A 14,038-nucleotide genomic window follows, 5' to 3' on the forward strand; every position below is an offset into this window, starting at 1 on the left:
TATTGTTAAAGTATCTCTCTTCTGTAAGAGTTGCAAACCCTTTTTCACTTACAAACCTTTAGATCCTTACTTTAGAATCATATCTATAATTTAAGGCAAACAAATGGCAAAGCTGGTTGGAAAAGGTGGGGCTCCTCAAATTTGTTTAGACCTATTTATCGCTACAAGCAGCTTCTATATGCTGAAAAGTCCATACATGTCCATTGATGCTCATCAATGTACTGGCTAAAGATGAGTTACACCACACCAGAGTCCATCCTGCACTTAGTCAGAGACCTAGCTGGGCTGTTGATTGCAAGATTGTGATTGGAGTAGCTGCATAAGAACTTCTGTCGCACTTGAGTAAGTCCTCCATTTTCATGCTAGAGGCTGTTCAGCTACACCGTGGCATTTGTATCAATCCAAAAAGTCTGCATGGAATGTCAATGGGGAAGTTTCACACATTCACTGATGCCTGAGGGACTCTTTCCCAGAGAGTGATATTGACTGTCTTTTAAGTGCATAGTTAGCTATCTCTTACTGAAACTTACTTGTTGGACCAAACAATGGGTGTTGAGAAATCTGCTGTTTGATACCCTTATGTAATTCTTCCAGATTCTCCTGAGCTCTCAGTACTAATTGAGTCAATTTACTGAGCTTTTCCATTTCCCAGATATGTTATTTTGTGACTTCTCTAAGAGACAGTGTATTGTTGTTGGGAGTTTTGTGCTGTGGACTTGGTAAGTTCCATTATTTCCTCTACCTCTCTTTTAGGACACTTACTGAGTTGTACACTGGATGGGAAGGCAGGCTTCCAGGCTGCTGCCAGTGCCACTTTGTAAATGACTGCCCTGCTGTTAGGTCATGAGAGTAACTTAGTGAATTTTACTCTCCTCCCTTAATTCATAAGAATCATACAGCACAGAAGGAAGCCATTCAGCCCATCGTGCCTGTGCCGGTTCTCCCCTGCTCTTTCTCCATAGCGCTGCAAATTTTTCCTTTTCAAATATATATCCAATTCCCTTTTTGAAAGTTACAATTTACCATTCCAGATCATAACAACTCACTGTGTAAAAAAAATTCTCCTCATCTATCTGGTTCTTTTGCCAATGACCTTAACTCTGTGTTCTCTGGTTACCAATCATTCATGGAACATCTCAGCTTCTCTCCTAATGGTACAACTTATGTCAGGAACCTAAAGTGTATGTTATTGTAAGATGTGAAGCTATATCCTACCACTCTGGTACAGTGAGTGGGAGCTCTAAATGTGCCATGAATCAATCATTTTTTACTAGGCAATGGTAGCAGTCAGCTCAAGTTATTTGGAATAGGCAGAACAGCCAAGCAACTATAGTGTGTTATAAGGTCAGAAATCTCCCTGAACATGGGAGAAAGTTGTCATGCATCTGAAAAGATTTCAAGATATGTGTATGGAATGCTGCTTGAGCACATTAACCATTGAACAAAATTGACATGACACAGTCGCCCAGATATTCTGATTAGACATCAATCTGACTGGACCTGTAATCTGCTGGCACCATGCATATTTTTGAAGTTAACACTACTTGCATAATCTTAGAGCACTCCTAGTGTGGAAAATGTCTGTGATTGATAGCCTGCCCTTTGTTGGTCAGAAAATGGTGTGATATTGCAGGGTTTAATGCCCTCCAGCACCTTGTAGTGGCAGGCATTGTGGTTTACAAGGCAACACACTTTTTCCAAGCAGTTCAGCAGTGCCCAAACACCCTATGTGTCTGATGGGGCCATAGAAATTCTGATGGAGAAAGTGGAGGCACAGGAGGGAAGCTTACTTTGTGACAGAGCACACCAGGTTCTCCAGGCAAGCTACCCAACAAGAATGATAGGAAGTGGCAACAGCATGAATATCATATAAATATCAAGCATCTGGAGCAATGTAAAAAGTTAAATGGCACCAGGTCAGTCTAGCTAAGATGTCTCACCAATATTTGACCTACAAAGGCAAGTCTTGGGTGCCTCCTCCTGGATGATTAAGGCTATCATTGGAGCCATGGTAATATCCCAGGACACTAGGTTGCAAAGTCTGGCTAGGCCAGAGACTGGCTGGAGAAGGGTGGGAAAGGAAGACAATTGGGTAATTTTGACTTGGGCAATAGGGTACAATGAGTTGTAGTGAATTAGCAGCCATTTTATAAATCCTGATTTTCATTTCCATTGAAGTCAATTTTAAAACAGGCTGCCGAATGCTTTCTGATTCATGTTGGTAATTGCATTATGCAGTAGTGCATATTTTTAAAAATTCATTCTTGGGATGTGGGCATCACTGGCAAGGCCAGTATTTACTGCCCTTCCCTAGTTGCCTTGAGTAGGTGGTGGTGGGCCTGCATCTTGCACCAGATACAACTGAGTGGCTTGCTAGGCTACTTCAGAGGGCAGTTAAGAGTCAACCACATTGGCATGGAACTGGAGTCACATATAGGCCAGACCAGGTATAGACAGCAGGTTTCCCTCCCTAAAGGACATTAGTGAAGCAGTTGGGTGATCACGTTTATTGACCGTATCTTTTTATTTCCATATTTTTTTCTAAACTGAATTCTAATTCTCAAACTGCCATGGTAGGATTTGAACTCCCATTCTCTGGATTATTAGTCCAAGCCTCTGGATTAATAATCCAGTAACAGAACCACTACACTACTGTAGCCATAATAGATGCTTAGAACCACCTGGATGCAATCTATAATCCCCATGACCTTTGGATACCCTGCCACTTGGTAAAATTACACAACCCTCTCATGCTGTTGCCGTTGTCCAAGGAGATGAAATTGCTTGTTCATGCAAACAAGGCATCTGTGCTTTATAAGTCTATATACTGTGGATTACCTAATGTGGCTCATGTCGTCTTGGAATGATCCAAAGGGATAGATGTTCAGGGCTGTTGTGATCACCACAGCCACTGACAGTGCTGTGCATGTGGATGAGTTTGGCTGTAAGTCACTTTGCAGTATGTGGCACAACTCAGTTAATAGCAGTTCCTGTGAATTTCAGCCAACATGAGCACAGTTCCTCAGACAGTTGGAGTTATATGTATCTGCGTAGGTAAGTGCGAATGCAAGGACACAATGATGTGGGTGCGGAGTGCATCTGGTGAAGACTGTCCTATTTGTATCCCTTCTTTGGTCTTCCAGAAAACATAAGTACAGGAGAATTCCCATGGGAAAATCCATTGTCTGCTATTAATATGGTTGGGGCAAAAATGGCACAGACCTAACCGTTGCAAATCAAAAAAGCCAAACAAGGAAATATTAGGGCAGATGACCAAAAGATTGATCAAGGAGATGGTTATTAAGGAAAGCCTTAAAAGAGGCCAGGGAAGTGGAGAGATGGAGGGGTATACGGCGGAATCCCAGAGCGTGGGACCTTCACAGCTAATGGCATTGCCTCCAGTTCGGGGTGGGGTGGGGGTTCAACGTCTGGAGGAGCGAGGTCATGAAGGGATTTAAACATGAGAATGAGAATATTTATTTGAATGTGTTGGGAGTCCAGCGAGGACAGGATGATAGATGAGCGGGAATGTGCAGGATGGGGTACAGGCAGCAGAGTTTTGGATGAGCTCAAGTTTACAGATAGTAGAGATGGGAGGCTGGTCAGGGGAGTATCAATTGTGGAGATGACAAAGGCATGGATAAGGATTTCAATGTCAGATGGGCTTGTAGGGGCAGAGACGGGCAATGTCACGGAGCTTGAAGCAGGTGGACCTTGCGATTGGACAACGTGAGGTGGAAGCTAAGCTCAGGGTCAAATAGAGTACCGAGGTTCTGAACTGTCTGGTTCAGCCCGAAACAGTGGCTGGGGAGGGAGAATGAAATCATTGGCAAGGGTACAACAGGAAGACATAAATAAGAGAAAAAGTTAACAACTGGAATTCTGTTCTGATGAAGGGTACACACCTGAAATGTCATAATCTGTCTTCTGACTGTTTATTTACCAGTGTCATGAGTAAAGTTACAGTAGGACACCTGTAAAACAGTTTAATGTTGTCACTAGAATTTCAATAAAGTGTAATGATCGGCATGTAGATTTTTTGTACTTTATCTGTGCTATATTAAAAACTGAAAAGCATCTGCACTAATTATATATTTTGTCTTGCTAAACTTAGCTGGATAGAGCATTCTGAACTTTATTGAAGTATGATGGCAGGGGTAGTGATGGGAACAGTTTCAGATGAATTTGGCGTATCACACAAGAGGTATATGCATGCAAATGTATTAAAGAAAGAAAGACTTGCGTTTCTGTAGCACTTTCCACAACCTCAGGACGTCCCAAAGCGCTTTACAACCAATTAAGTACTTTTTTTTTTAAGTGTAGGGCGCGATCTTGCCAGCCCTGGGGAGGCGGGTATGGAGGCGGGACTGCCGGGAAAGTGGCAGAATTTGGGGGCGCGTGCCCAACCCGCCCCTGTGCCATCTTGCCAGGAGGTGGGTAGCCAACCCGCGCCATGTCCCGTCTCCTTGGAGGCAGGAAGGGGATTACAGCCACTTAACAGGTAGTTAACAGGCAGATAAGAGGATTATCCCCATTTTACCCACACAAGTGTGGGCTTCCTGAAGGCTGCGAACCCCGCCAGGGTCACTGAGGCGAGTAGTGGGTCTGCGGGGGTCGGAGGGGTGCCAAAGTGCCCTGTGAAGGTAAGTGATGGGTGCAAGTGTGGAGAGGTGAGTATCTGAGGTAAGTGAAAAGCGTTAGAAAAAGTTTACTTACCTTTGTTTCTTCCTACAGGCTTCAAGAGTTGGGTATGCGGAGAGTCTTGCACCTCCGCGGCAGAGATGACAGATGGCTGCTGCATTCTCCAATGCAACAACCATCTAATTTCTGCTAATGAAAGAGGTTTGATGAGTCTTGAATTCAAGAACTCATCAAACTACAGAGAAGGTCAGTGTTTGACAGCTTCACAATTTTTTGACAGATGAAATGTCATACGCTGACGTTCTCTGTAACCAGCTTTCCCTTAATAGGCCTGCTAAGCCCACAAGGTCAATCAAGGGAAAATAGCGTGGGTTGGCCACAAATTGATGGAGTTGGGACATCGGCCCGACAAGTGGCAGTCCTGCCTCCAACGTGCCCCCGTAGTCACTGTTTTAATGTAGTTAATATGACTTTATAGTGTATTGGTATCAATATATATTGCTTTTGTATCAAAATGCTATGTAAGCTTAATGCCAATATTGCAGTTAGTATGTGCATAGGACTTGGAGACCTGAAGCGTACTTGCTCAAAGTCTCACTTTGTCCTGTGTCCATTCCATTCCAAATAGCATTGAAATGCATTCCCAGCTGCCTTAATGGACCCCTGCCATGGAATGTTCTTTGAATACAATTTTAAAGTTGCCAACCATGCATGAAGTAACTTGTTCCTTGGGAGTTATCCATAATTGTCATGATTTTCACAAGAGTACAAAGTGTACCCTGTGAGAGAGGGGTTTAATGCTATATGAACACTTTCATTTATATACAAAATGTCATGAATTTTTGTAACTTTTTTGCAACATGCTTTTGGGAGGTGATGTAAAGCAAAAACTTGTCCAAAAGCTGTGCATGATTATGAAGACATTATAAGGAACTTTAACGTTTGTTTAGCAAAAGTGAAGTTCAAAGTTTTACAACTGTTAATTTATTATTCATTCTTCGGGGTATATTTAGAATGAAGTCTGTGAAGACGGATATTATGATTTTCAAATGTGGTGTGCATATTTGTCTCACCAGCCCTTCTACATCCATGGAGACACTTTGAGGTTGGCTGTGGCACAAAAATAGAAGCCCCGATTTTAACTCCCGGCCAGAAATTGTGTGGGCGGGGGCTGAGGCAGACGGCAAACAATCCAACACCCTTGCGTGAGACCCGGGCGATTTTAACTCCTGGACCTAATCTGCATAGGCCCCATGCGTCTCCTGGCCAGACCTGACGGGTGACCCTTTCGGCTGCTCACAAGCAAGTTAAGATCGCAACCCACAGGAATGCAGTGGGTTCAGTGCAGGTTAAGTCGCACAGGCCATTTAAAAATCAGCCCCATTGTCTCTAAGGATGACAGATCTGTAATACAGATAAAATCTGAGACTTTAGTTCTGGGTTGGGTTGCTGTTGGGTGGTGTTTCCTTCAAAAGCCACTGCTGAAGCTGCCTACTCAACTGCACCAGAAACATCTATCTATCTATCTATTATTTATATATATATAAAGCAGTATGTCTGTCTGTATGTCTGTCTGTCCGCTATACACTCAAAAGTTATAGAGCGTACCTACACATGTTATATCAAAAGAAAGCTGATGATCAGGGGAGTGTCATAGGTGTATTTACTTTTTGGTCAGACAAAAATTGTTCGGACAGTATACAAAAAACGTTCAAAAATCCGCTCATTAGCGGTTGACCAATCCTACCGCTCATTAGCGTTGAGTGACATGATGGTTGACCAATCCTACAGTTCAGTGACCTGATGGTTGACCAATCGTGCGTCACGGGCGGGACCTAATCCTGCAGCCTGCCGAAACGTCGCCGCCATTTTTTCCCCTGCTTTTCCTCAACAGCTGCGTCGGCCCGCCGGAGCGGGAGGTGAGTTGGGGTCACTCGGGCCGGGCCTCACAACCGCTCGGCCCGAGACACAGAGCGGGGGAGCGGCAGCGGGCGGCCGTCAACCGCACGGCCCAAGACACAGCGGGGGAGCGGCAGCGGCCGGCCGTCAACTGCGTGGCCCTCTAAACTGCCCTGGCAATGCCGGGCCCCCCCAGCTAGTGTGGTATAAAGTAGATATAAACTTGAAATGCATTATAGAGACCTAATGCCACTCAGAGATCTCCATTTCAGTACTAACCATAGCTCACTATTGTTTATCATAGTTACAGAGCAGGAGCTGCATTTAAAATGTACGCTATTAGTTTCATGTACCTGGAAACAAATGAGTAGATTTGCAACTTCCTGCCCAGGCATAAAACTGGCATGTGGATTGGCTGTCTGTTACAGGAAGTAGGCATGTGAAATCTGACTACTTGATTGGATGAATTAAATACAGCACGCTTTCCAACTATAAAACAAATTAGCTATTGAAAAAATGCAAATATTACCTAATTGTACCTCTGTAAACCATATTGGCTTTTATAAGCAAATCCTTTCTTTTTTTGAACTAGTGACCTCTGCTAGAAGAGACTTTGGGTCATTTCATTCATCAAATGTGCAGGAACTTCTTGGAGCTGTAAAGGTTTGATTTTTACATATACTTTTTTGGCAGGGGAAATGGTTAATCATTATGTTTGTTATGTTTAGGCTTAATAATTAAGAGGACACTATTACAGAATATTTGCGTTGAAAACCAGGAATTTTTGCTACTAACAATACAACCAATTTGGAAAATCTAAGCTAGCGATGGAATAGTTCTTTGCAGCATTTAGAAAAGAGTTGTGCTGCAGGAGTTTCAGAAGCTGTGGGGGTAAAAATTGGGTAGTGCCCCCTTTGGGGCTGAATTTCATGAGAGGCGTTAGCGGTGCCGCGCCCAGGCGCTAGTTGATTTGCGCCACGTAGGTAAGGCACAAATCAACCGATTTTAGTCCCCTTGATGATCTTTAGAAAGGAATTTTTATGTGAAGACTGAAGGATTATTTATTTGGAAAGTGCTCTACTGATACAATCATTGCAGTAATGCTCAAGCTGTTCTAAACTGTTACCATTATCATACTGCAGCTACCGGTCTGCTCAACCACACCCTCACCACTATCTTTGATGCCCTAGTCCCCACTAAAACATTTAGCCTCTCTCACCCTGGCCGTTCCCCCGGTACAGCTCTCATCTTCACTCCCTTAAGTGCAAGGGACGCAGACTTGAACGGATATGGCGGACAACTGGTTTTCCCCGTCTCCTTCCACCCTCACTGCCGATAACAAGTGTGAGGAGTTCATGGACTTCTTTGTCTCTAAGATTGAGACCATCCGTTCAGCTGCCTCTGGCACTTCCCTTCCTTCCCCTAGCCCACTGGGCTAAACGTCCTCTAAGGTTCCCCCCTGCCCTAGCCCTGAACTCAAATCTTTCTCCAGTTTCTCTCTGATCTCCCCTCATGACCTCTCTCCACTCATCTTGTCTGAGACCCACCTCCTGCTCCCTTGACCCTATTCCCACCAAACTGCTGACCACCCAACTTCCTTTTCTGGCTCCCATGTTAGCTGATATTGTTAACAGTTCTCTCTCCTCAGGTACTGTCCCCTCTCCCTCAAATCTGCCGTCATCGCACCTCTCCTCAAAAAACCAAGCCTTGATCCCGCCATCCTTGCAAACTACCGCCCCATCTCCAACCTCTCTTTCCTCTCCAAAGTCCTTGAACGTGTTGTCGCCTCCCAAATCCGTGCCCATCTTTCCCGCAATTCCATGTTTGAATTCCTCCAATTAGGTTTCCGCCCTTGCCACAGTACCGAAACGACTCTCATCAAAGGCACAAATTACATCCTTTATGACTGCTACAAAGGTAAACTATCCCTCCTCGCCCTTCTTGGCTTGTCTGCAGCCTTTGACACGGTTGACCACTCCATCCTTCTCCAACGCCTCTCCACCGTCATCCAGCTGGGTGAGATTGCACTCACCTGGTTTCATTCTTATCTATCTAATCGTAACCAGAGAATCACCTGCAACGGCTTCTCTTCCCGCTCCCGCATCGTTATCTCTGGTGTCCCCCAAGGATCTATCCTTGGCCCCCCTCCTATTTCTCATCTACATGTTGCCCCTTGGCGACATCATCCAAAAACACAGCGTCAGTTTCCACATGTACGCTGACAACACCCAGCTCTACCTCGCTACCTCTTCTCTCGGGTCCTCCACGCTGTCTAAATTGTCAGACTGCTTGTCCGACATACAGTTCTGGATGAGCAAACATTTTCTCCAATTAAATGTTGGGAAGACTGAAGCCATTGTTTTCGGTCCCTGCCACAAACTCCATTCCCTAGCCACTGACTCCATCCCTCTCCCTAACATCTGTTTGAGGCTGAACCACACTGTTCACAACCTTGGTGTCATATTTGACCCTGAAATGAGCTTCCGACCACATATCCGCAGCATAACAAAGACCGCCTACTTCCACCTACATAACATTGCCTGTCTCCGCGCCCTTGCCTCAGCTCATGCGCTGCTGAAACACTCATCCATGCCTTTGTTACCTCTAGACTTGACTATTCCAACACACTCCTGGCTGGCCTCCCACATTCCACCCTACGTAAACTTGAGGTCATCCAAAACTCGGCTGCCTGTGTCCTAACTCGCACCAAGTCCCGTTCACCCATCACCCTTGTGCTCGCTGACCTACATTGGTTCCCAGTTAAGCAACGCCTCGATTTCAAAATTCTCATCCTTGTTTTCAAATCCCTCCATGGCCTCGCCCCTTCCTATCTCTGTAATCTCCTTCAGCCCCACAACCCCCCCTGAGATATCTGCGCTCCTCTAATTCTGCCTTCTTGAGCATCCCTGAATATAATCGCTCAACCATTGGCAGCCGTGTCTTCTGTTGCCTAGGCCCAAAGCTCTGGAATTCCCTGCCTAAACCTCTCCACCTCGCTACCTCTCTTTCCTCCTTTAAGACGCTCCTTAAAACCTACCTCTTTGACCAAGCTTTTGGCCATCTGCCCTAATTTATCCTTATGTGGATCGGTGTCAAATTTTTTGTCTTAAAATACTCCTGTGCAGCACCTCGGGATGTTTTACTACGTTAAAGGCGCTATATAAATACAAGTTATAGTTGTTGTCGGGACCAGCGGGAGCAGCGAGGAGGAGCTCGGGAGAAAACCCGGCGACCAGCGAGGCCCGAGACCAGTCGGGAGCAGCGTGGTGAGACCGGTATAAAAACCGGAGAGAGGCGAGGCCCGAGACCAGTCGGGACCAGCGGGAGCAGCGAGGAGGAGCTCGGGAGAAAACCCGGCGACCAGCGAGGCCCGAGACCAATCGGGAGCAGCGTGGTGAGACCGGTATAAAAACCGGAGAGAGGCGAGGCCCACCAACTCAGCAGCGGGGAGAGAGGTAAAAAGTAATCAGTGTGTGACGTCACCAGGGAGCAGGTAGGTGATTGGTTGGTGAGTATTTCTCTTTTTTCAATACAAGCTTAAATTCTGTGGTGTTAAATTTCTGTGGTGTAGTGGGGATAGTTGGTAAATAAAGCGCCCTAGAGCATACCTGTAACTGGGGTATTGAATAAATTTTTTTAAGTAATTAAAGGGGTAAGTCATGGCAGGAGAGTTCAGACCCGTGCTCTGCTCCTCCTGCTCTATGTGGGAAGTCAGGGATGCTGCCAGTGTCCCTGACGACCATGTGTGCGGGAAATGCATCCAGCTGCAGCTACTTGTAGACCGCATTGCGGCGCTCGAGCTGCGGGTGGATGAATTTTGGAGCGTGCGCGATGCTGAAAGGCTCGTGGATAACACGTTTAGCGAGTTGTGCACGCCTCAGGGTAGGGCAGCACAGGGGGTGACCATCAGGCGGAGCAACAAAGGCAGGCAGGTAGTGCAGGGAACCCCTGCGGACATCCCCCTTTCAAACAAGTATACCGCTTTGGATACTGTTGAGGGGGATGACTCACCAGGGGAAGGCAGCAGCGGCCAACTTCCTGGCACTGGGGGTGCTCCTGCTGCCCAGGAAGGGGGGAAAAAGAGTGGGAGAGCAATAGTGGTAGGGGATTCTATAGTAAGGGGAACAGATAGGCGTTTCTGTGGCCGTAGACGTGAATCCAGGATGGTTTGTTGCCTCCCTGGTGCCAGGGTCAAGGATGTCACTGAGCGGCTGCAGGGCATTCTGGAGGGGGAGGGAGAACAGCCAGTGGTCGTGGTCCACATTGGTACCAACGACATAGGTAAAAAGAGGGATGAGGTCCTGCAGCAAGAATTTAGGGAGCTAGGTGAAGGATTAAGGAGCAGGACCTCAAAGGTTGTAATCTCTGGATTACTCCCGGTGCCACGTGCTAGTAAGTATAGGAATAGGAAGATAGAACAGATGAATGCGTGGCTAAAGGGATGGTGCAGGGGGGAGGGCTTTAGTTTCCTGGATCACTGGGTCTGCTTCTGGGAAAGGTGGGACTTGTACAAGTCGGACGGTTTACACCTGAACCAGGGGGGAACCAATATCCTTGCGGGGAGGTTTGCTAGCACTGCTGGGGAGGGTTTAAACTAACTTGGCAGGGGGTTGGGGTACAGAGTGGAGCTATAGTAGGGGGTGATTTACGGCCAAATACAGAGGGAAAAACAAGTCAGCTGGGAAGGCAGAGCAAATATGTGAAGGCAAAAGAGAATATGGCAGGGCTGGAAGGCATTTATTTTAATGCAAGGAGTCTTGCAAATAAGGTGGATGAACTGAAGTTGTTGTTGAACACATGGGAGTACGATATTGTTGCTATCACGGAGACATGGTTGAGGGAGGGTCAGGACTGGCAGCTCAATATTCCGGGGTATAGAATCTTCAGGCGAGACAGAGGGGGGTGTAAAAGGGGAGGGGGTGTTGCAATATTAATTAAGGAGTCAATTACTGCTGTAAGGAGGGATGATATATTAGCGGGTTCCTCTAATGAGGCCATATGGGTAGAACTTAAAAACAAAAAGGGGGCAAGCACTTTGCTGGGAGTGTACTATAGGCCCCCAAACAGTCAGGGGGAGATAGAGGAACAGATATGTAGGCAAATCTCAGAGAAGTGCGAAAATAATGGGGTAATAATAGTGGGGGATTTCAACTTCCCCAATACTAATTGGGATAGTCAGAGTGTGAAAGGCTTAGAGGGTGCAGAATTCTTAAAGTGCATCCAGGAGAGCTTTTTGAGCCAACATGTAGAAAGTCCTACAAGAGAGGGGGCGGTACTGGACCTAATTCTAGGGAATGTAGCTGGGCAAGTGGTGGAAGTGTCATTAGGAGAGCATTTTGGCGACAGTGACCATAATTCGGTGAGTTTTAAGGTGGTCATGGAAAAAGACAAAGACGGCCCGGAAATAAGGGTTCTAAATTGGGGGAAGGCCGATTTTAATATGATAAGGCAGGATCTGGCCAAAGTGGACTGGGAGCAGCTGCTTATAGGAAAATCCACATCAAAACAGTGGGAGACTTTCAGAAGGGAAATAGAGAGAGTACAACGCCAACATGTTCCTGTAAAGGTCAAGGGTGGGACCAACAAGCAAAGGGAACCTTGGATGACAAGGGATATACAAAAATGCATTAGAAATAAAAGGGGGGCTTTTGGCAGTTACAAAAGACTAAAGACAGAAGAAGCCCTAGAGGAGTATAAAAAGTGCAGGGGCATACTTAAAAAAGAAATTAGGAGGGCGAGGAGGGGCCATGAAATAACACTGGTGAGCAAAATAAAGGAAAATCCTAAGATGTTTTATAAGTATATTAAGGGCAAGAGGATAACCAGGGAAAGGGTAGGGCCCATTAGGGACCAAAGTGGCAATCTGTGTGTAGAGCCAGAGGATGTAGGCGGGGTTTTAAATGAATTTTTTGCATCTGTGTTCACTATGGAGAAAGACGATGCAGACATAGAAATCGGGCAAGGGGACTGTGACATACTTGAACACATTAGCATCGAGAGGGAGGAGGTGCTAGCGGTTTTAGCGGGCCAAAAAGTGGATAAATCCCCAGGCCCGGACGAGATGTATCCCAGGCTGCTGTGGGAGGCAAGGGAGGAGATTGCAGGGGCTCTGACACTAATTTTCAGAACCTCTCTGGCCACAGGGGATGTACCAGAGGACTGGAGAACAGCTAACGTAGTACCATTATTCAAGAAGGGTAGCAGGGATAAACCAGGGAATTACAGGCCAGTGAGTCTAACATCTGTGGTGGGGAAATTATCGGAAAAAATTCTGAGGGACAAAATTAATCTCCACTTGGAGAGGCAAGGATTAATCGGGGATAGTCAGCATGGCTTTGTCAAGGGTAAATCATGTCTAACAAATCTGATCGAATTTTTCGAGGGGGTGACTAGTGGGGTGGATGAGGGAAATGCTGTGGATGTGGTTTACATGGACTTCAGTAAAGCGTTTGACAAAGTCCCGCATAGGAGACTGGTCAAGAAGGTAAGAGCTCATGGGATCCAGGGTGCCTTGGCGCGTTGGATCCTAAACTGGCTGAGTGGCAGGAGGCAGAGGGTGATGGTCGAAGGTTGCTTTTGTGACTGGAAGCCTGTGTCCAGTGGGGTACCTCAGGGATCGGTGCTGGGTCCCTTATTGTTTGTGATCTACATAAATGATTTGGATGAGAATGTAAAAGGTATGATCAGTAAGTTCGCAGATGACACGAAAATTGGTGGGGTGGTAAATTGCGAGGAGGAAAGCCTCCGGCTACAGGACGATATAAACGGGTTGGTCAGATGGGCGGAAAAGTGGCAAATGGAATTTAACCCTGAAAAGTGCGAGGTGATGCATTTTGGACGGACAAATAAGGCAAGGGAATACACAATGAGTGGTAGGACCCTAGGAAGTACAGAGGGTCAGAGGGACCTTGGTGTACATGTACATAGATCCCTGAAGGCAGCGGAGCAGGTAGATAAGGTGGTTAAAAAGGCATATGGGATACTTGCCTTCATTAGCCGAGGCATAGAATATAAGAGCAGGGAGGTTATGATGGAGCTGTACAAAACGCTGGTGAGGCCACAGCTGGAGTACTGTGTGCAGTTCTGGTCGCCTCACTATAGGAAGGATGTGATTGCTTTGGAGAGGGTGCAGAGAAGATTCACCAGGATGTTACCTGGGATGGAGCGCCTCAGCTATGAAGAGAGGCTGGACAGGCTGGAGTTGTTTTCCTTGGAGCAGAGAAGGCTGAGGGGGGACCTGATTGAGGTGTACAAAATAATAAGGGGCATAGATAGGGTAGATAAAGAGGAACTTTTCCCCTTAGTGGGGGGGTCAATAACAAGGGGGCATAGATTCAGGGTAAGGGGCAGGAGATTTAGAGGGGATTTGAGGAGGAACTTTTTCACCCAGAGGGTGGTTGGAATGTGGAACTCAATGCCTGAAAGGGTGGTGGAGGCAGGAACCCTCACAACATTCAAGAAGCATTTGGATGAGCACTTGAAATGCCATTGCATACAA

The 14,038-nt window shown here is 46.3% G+C and overlaps 1 protein-coding gene across 5 annotated transcripts in view; it reads left to right on the forward strand.

Annotated features, from left to right (window-relative positions):
* The first annotated feature begins 7,004 nt into the window (after window positions 1–7,004).
* Window positions 7,005–14,038, forward strand: part of LOC147112978 (uncharacterized) — a 97,972-nt gene continuing 90,938 nt past the window's right edge. For 2 of the 5 annotated variants that reach the window (XM_085997813.1, XM_085997815.1), the window contains exon 1: window positions 7,030–7,203. In XM_085997813.1, the coding sequence (XP_085853939.1) occupies window positions 7,057–7,203 (147 nt within the window). In that variant the 5' untranslated portion in view covers window positions 7,030–7,056. Of the gene's footprint in view, window positions 7,204–14,038 lie in introns of all 5 variants that reach the window. The other 3 variants (XR_015079607.1, XR_015079608.1, XM_085997814.1) reach the window with 3 other exon arrangements.

This window comes from Somniosus microcephalus, chromosome 9 (assembly GCF_052327205.1).
Source record: "Somniosus microcephalus isolate GS21.2 chromosome 9, FLI_Smic_1.0, whole genome shotgun sequence".
NCBI classification, from domain to species: Eukaryota; Metazoa; Chordata; class Chondrichthyes; order Squaliformes; family Somniosidae; genus Somniosus; species Somniosus microcephalus.